This window comes from Onychomys torridus, chromosome 19 (genome assembly GCF_903995425.1).
Source record: "Onychomys torridus chromosome 19, mOncTor1.1, whole genome shotgun sequence".
In the NCBI taxonomy this organism is placed as follows: domain Eukaryota; kingdom Metazoa; phylum Chordata; class Mammalia; order Rodentia; family Cricetidae; genus Onychomys; species Onychomys torridus.
The window spans coordinates 11976239-11981227 of NC_050461.1; the positions used below are offsets into that span (position 1 = coordinate 11976239).

Sequence of the window (4989 nt, forward strand, 5' to 3'; positions counted from 1 at the left end):
TAGCCTTGAGGCAGGGGGAGGGGCTTGGTACTGCCTCTAAACACATAACTCATTTTTTCCCTTGCATCAAGTACTGATAATGCTATGTTTAGCTAAAAGAAGAAAAAAAAACTTTTCATTTTGAATCTGGAAGAGTGAAGTCTTATCTAAGAACTGATTCAAGTTCATGTACATGGTGAGGCTTCGGTTTCAGAAGATCACTGTGTGGTTTTAAGTGGGACATGCTCTTTAACTAACTCTGTAGTAACTCTGTAAAAAGGTGGCCTCCTTTCAAGCCAGAAAATATTTAATTATACTATTTCCTTTTCTTTAAAAAATTTGTGTATGTATGTGTGCATATACACATGTACCTTGTGAGTGTTGATGCTCATGCATATACATGCCCCATGAGTGCTCACATATACAGTACCCTATAAATGCTGATGTACTTATGGCATTTGTTGGGAAGTCATAGGTTAACTCTCCCGAAACCTTGTGGGGGCTTAGGATCTAACTCACAGGTGCTTGTCCTCAAGCACCTCTGTGCTCAGAGTTATCTTCCCAGCCCCATAAAAGCATACTTTCTTACAACTGTTACTAAACCAGGTACTCCGGATGAACATCGAAAACACTCTTGTAAAGGTGAAAGTGGATAACCTAATTTTAGGTGTAAACAAGTCAGGAGATCCAAGGTAAGAGAAAGTAGTTAAGGACAAACATTGGGAATAAGCTGACCAATTTCCCCTGAAAAACTGTTGACTCTGAGAATGTAGGGACAGTTGGCTTGTATACCAGGGCTGGTTTGGAAGCCCTTCTATTTTATTAGAGACAGGAGCAGTAACGTTGCCAGCTGAAGTACATGGGCTCACAATATAAGGCAATCTGCTGCCTTTTCAATTGCTGTCCACCGCAGACAAAAATTTTGGATCCATTGTATGAATTCAAATAAGAAATAGGAAGTGGCTGGTCTCTGATTTATTGAAATCCCCTTCAACCAGGTGAGAGCCTCTGTGGGGAGGGAGTTCTGCCCCTCTCCCCCAATGGCTCTGTGTTTATTTCAGTGCTAAGAAGATCTCTTGTTGGCAGCCGAGTCCTGCTATGTCAGGCTGTGGGGCAGGAGTTGATGCTCACAGCACCGCTGACCAGGGCGGCTTTACTGAAGCTCACTGGGCGCCCGTCAATCACAAAGTGGCGGATGCAGCCTGTGAAGGGTTTGCTGGGAGCCAAATGCGGTGTCAGAAGAGACTCTGAAAAGAGAAAGAAAAAAGAGCAGAAATTTCAGTGGGGGAATTCTGGGCTCCCACATTACCTCCTGGTAAAAACTGGAAAATTGCTCAGACTGTCAAAATGATTTCCCCATCAGCCACGGCACAGGGTTCTCTAGCAGGCTCCCAGGACCAGCACTCCCCTTTGAAGGATGAGAACACAGAGAGGTTTTAATGTTTGCGTGTTTTCTATGATCACATTTCTGTGCATAGCTGCACGTGAAGCCTCAGCAGTGAGTTTTCATGCTCTAACTGTGCTGTTCAGAGTTAATTTCCCTGAGGCCTCATTTGCTTACTGTGCTTTGCTGAGAAGGGGAAAGGAATGTGAGCTTCCATGTTATTTTTGGACAGAGTTAATGTTTTTGTTTAATTCCTATCTTCATTACGCTTCACCCTTAAGTCTTTACATTTTTGCCAAGCTTATGGAAGTAATGAGAAAATAATGAATTCAAATGAGTTAAAATTTAATTTTTCTGAGCTCAGGGTTTAAGAACTATAAATAGGGAAGTGTAGGCAGCATGGATTTTGTATGGACACAGGTGTCTTGTATGTCAGGAAACCTCTCATTGTAATTAGGTATCTAGAAGCCTGCTGTTTATTAATTATACATATACAATTAGGTGTGTTGGGATGAAAGAAGCAATATAACAAAGCAACTTAGAGAGCTTATAAATATTATAAAATTAAAATCTCTTTAGTCAAAGCTCATTATTATAAACACACAGCTATGTGAGCGGTGGCAGGCAAAAGATTCTGCAATCTAACTTGGGAAGGAACATGAACTAGGACCCCCAAGCAAACCGCAGAAAGCAGCTGTGCATCTTGTAACCAATGTAGACTAAGTACGCACTGAGGCTGCGTGCTGAAAACAGTGGAAATCACATTCTGCCTTCTAACGGTAATCATTAAACTTTAGATTTGGAAGGACCCCAGAGAGCAGTTCCTTCTCTTTGGATCTAATTTACAATGGCTACATGTTTGCAAAGCCTGCTCCGAGTATTCACCCTCAGAATAAACACCGAGTGAAAGCTTGAGAGGAACTTCCTACAGCTTCAGCTACAGAAGAACACAACTTCCACTCTGCCTGAGCTGCCTACCCCTGGTTCATGCAGAAAATCATCTGGATGAAATAATTAGTATAGCAATTATGGTCTGCATGATTTACCATAAAATTAATTATATGTAGTGACAGAAGAGTACCCCAGGGCCTTAAGTTAACTAAATTAACATGGTTGTTTGTGTGTGTGTGTGTGTGTGTGTGTGTGTGTGTGTGTGTTGTATGTGCATTTGTGTGTAGTGCATGCACTTATGTGTGCAGAATTCAGAGGAGTGTGTTAAATGTCTTTCACAATCTCTCTTTGTCTCATTTCTTGGAGGCAGGGTCTCCACTCAACCCCCGAGGGCACTATTTTGTTTCCAGCTATGATACTGAACTATTGAGGCTCAGTTATTGAACTATGGATCCTCCTGTCTTTGTCTCATTGTTGGGGTTATATGCATGCTATAGACAGTATCAGGCTTTCACGTGGGTCCTGGGATCTGAGCTCTAGTTCCCATGCTTAAGCACCAAGCACTTTTACCTTTGAGCTATTTTTCCATCCCCCAACACCTTTTTTTTTTTTTTTTTTCTTTCCGAGACAGGGTTTCTCTGCAGTTTTGGAGGCTGTCCTGGAACTTGCTTTGTAGACCAGACTGGCCTCGAACTCACAGAGATCCACCTGCCTCTGCCTCCTGAGTGCTGGGATTATAGGTGTGTGCCACCACCGCCTGGCTAACACCTAATTTTAAGAGAGAATATTTCCAAGATGGAATGAAGACTTGACTATATCTTATAGAAAATAATGTAGAGTTTTCAATAGTGATTGGTTAGACTTGGGAATGGGCTACGCTAATCTCAAAGATTCTTTTAAATTACCATATGGGCAAGTTGATTGTGTGTGTGTGTGTGTGTGTGTGTGTGTAATAGTTAAATGAAATTTATATCTTTTTGTTGTTTTTGGAGACAGGGTTTCTCTGTGTAGCCCTGGCTGTACTGGAACTTGCTCTGTAAACCAGGCTGGCCTTAAACTTAGAGATCCACCTGCCTCTGCCTCCCAAGTGCTGGGATTAAAGGCACATACCACCACTGCCAGGCTATTTATTAACTTTCTAGTGAGATGTCATAGCTAGTTTTTTGTCGATGTGACATAAGCTAGAGTCATCCAAAGACACACCTAAATCTCATCAATTGCAGAATTGCCTCCATGAGATTTAGGTGTGTCTTGGTGGTTATTTTCTTGATTAATGATTGATGTGTAAGGGCCCACCCCATGATGGGCAGTACTACTCTTGGGCTGATGGTCCTGGGCTGTATATAAACCAGGAGGAGCAAGGCAGTAAACTCCACTCCTCCAGGGCCTCTGCCTGACCTCCTGTCTTGACTTCCCTCCATTTCTCCCCAAGTTGGTTTGGTTACAGTGTTTATCACAGTCACAGGAAGTAAATTGGAACATGAGAAAATGTGTTATCAAAGTCTTGAGTTGTACAAGAGTGACTGCCACTTCAAGAGAATTCAGGGCATATAGGATTTCTATCTATGCTTAATTTCTTTAGTTCTCATTCTTAATGCCCTGGTTTCTGATGTGATTTTAGTGGAATCAATCTCAAGCCATTCAGGATGATAGAATTAATCACAGCCTGCTTAAATTATAATTGCTTTTGCTGAAGGCTTGATGGCATGTTTTCTAGGTGGAATTAAAAGTTGCAGTGGTGTAGTGGGCTGGTGGTTCCGACCATGGTAAGCTAGTCCCTGCAGGGTGGCTCACTAGTGAAATTTTGCTGTCCATCATGTGGGTTGGACACCCTGGTTGTGGCTGTCGGTGTATCTTGTTCACTCAGTCTGTTGAGTGTCCCGTCAGACTCAGAAGGCAGACAGAAGTCAAAGATGAAGTTCTGTTGAATCACAGGGTGAACCCTTCGGGTACAGGGAGGAACAAGTGCTTTCACTCTCACACTGGAGAGACACACTTGCTTGGCCACCACGAGCTGAGGCAGGGGCTTAGCAGTGAGTGCTGGATGGGGTGAGGCCCTGTTCCCTCTCAGTAGGCAGTGTGCCACTTAGCTTCAGGGTGTTCTGTGGTAACCTGTGATAGTGTGAATGAGAAATGTCTTCCACATCTCAGGTATTTGAGGATGCCATTCCCAGCTGGAGGTGCTATTTGGGGGGTTTAGGAGGTGTGGCTTTGTTAGAGGAGGTACGTCACTGGAGGCAGGCATTGGGAGTTTAAAGACACACTGTTTTGAATTGGCTGTGTCTCTGTGCTTGTGTGTTTACAAAGCGATCAGCTTCCTGAAACCGCCTCCCTGTCTTCACTGTGCCATCATAGACTGTAACCCTCTAGAGCTCTAAGCCCAAATACACTCCTACTATTACAAATGGCCTTGGTCATTGGGTTTTATCATGGTAATAGGCAAGTAATTAATACATTTTCACAACAATGGTATTGTGTGTACCCTAGAGAGGAAGAATGGAAGGAAAAGGCAAGTCCGGAGGATCAATAGAGAACTAGGTTGGAGGGGTGGGAGAAGTTGTTCCTTGGAAAGGTACTAGAAGAAAAACGAAGAGCAACATTTACTAGAAATTCATTCCCTGAGCACCCGTGGGAAGGCCTGGAGCAGAGACAGACAGCATCCCTGAACATTGAGGAATTTCAATCTCAGATGGTACCGGGAGACCAGAGTGGACACAAAGGGAGCAGGTGCATGC

General features: G+C 43.3%; 1 protein-coding gene across 2 annotated transcripts in view; it reads right to left on the reverse strand.

Moving 5' to 3' along the window:
- Positions 1-763: 763 nt before the first annotated feature.
- Positions 764-4989, reverse strand: part of Lama4 (laminin subunit alpha 4) — a 148957-nt gene continuing 144731 nt past the window's right edge. For both annotated transcript variants that reach the window (XM_036169087.1, XM_036169086.1), the window contains exon 38: positions 764-1226. In XM_036169087.1, coding sequence (XP_036024980.1) covers positions 1081-1226 — 146 coding nt within the window. In that variant the 3' untranslated portion in view covers positions 764-1080. The remainder of the gene's footprint in view (positions 1227-4989) is intronic.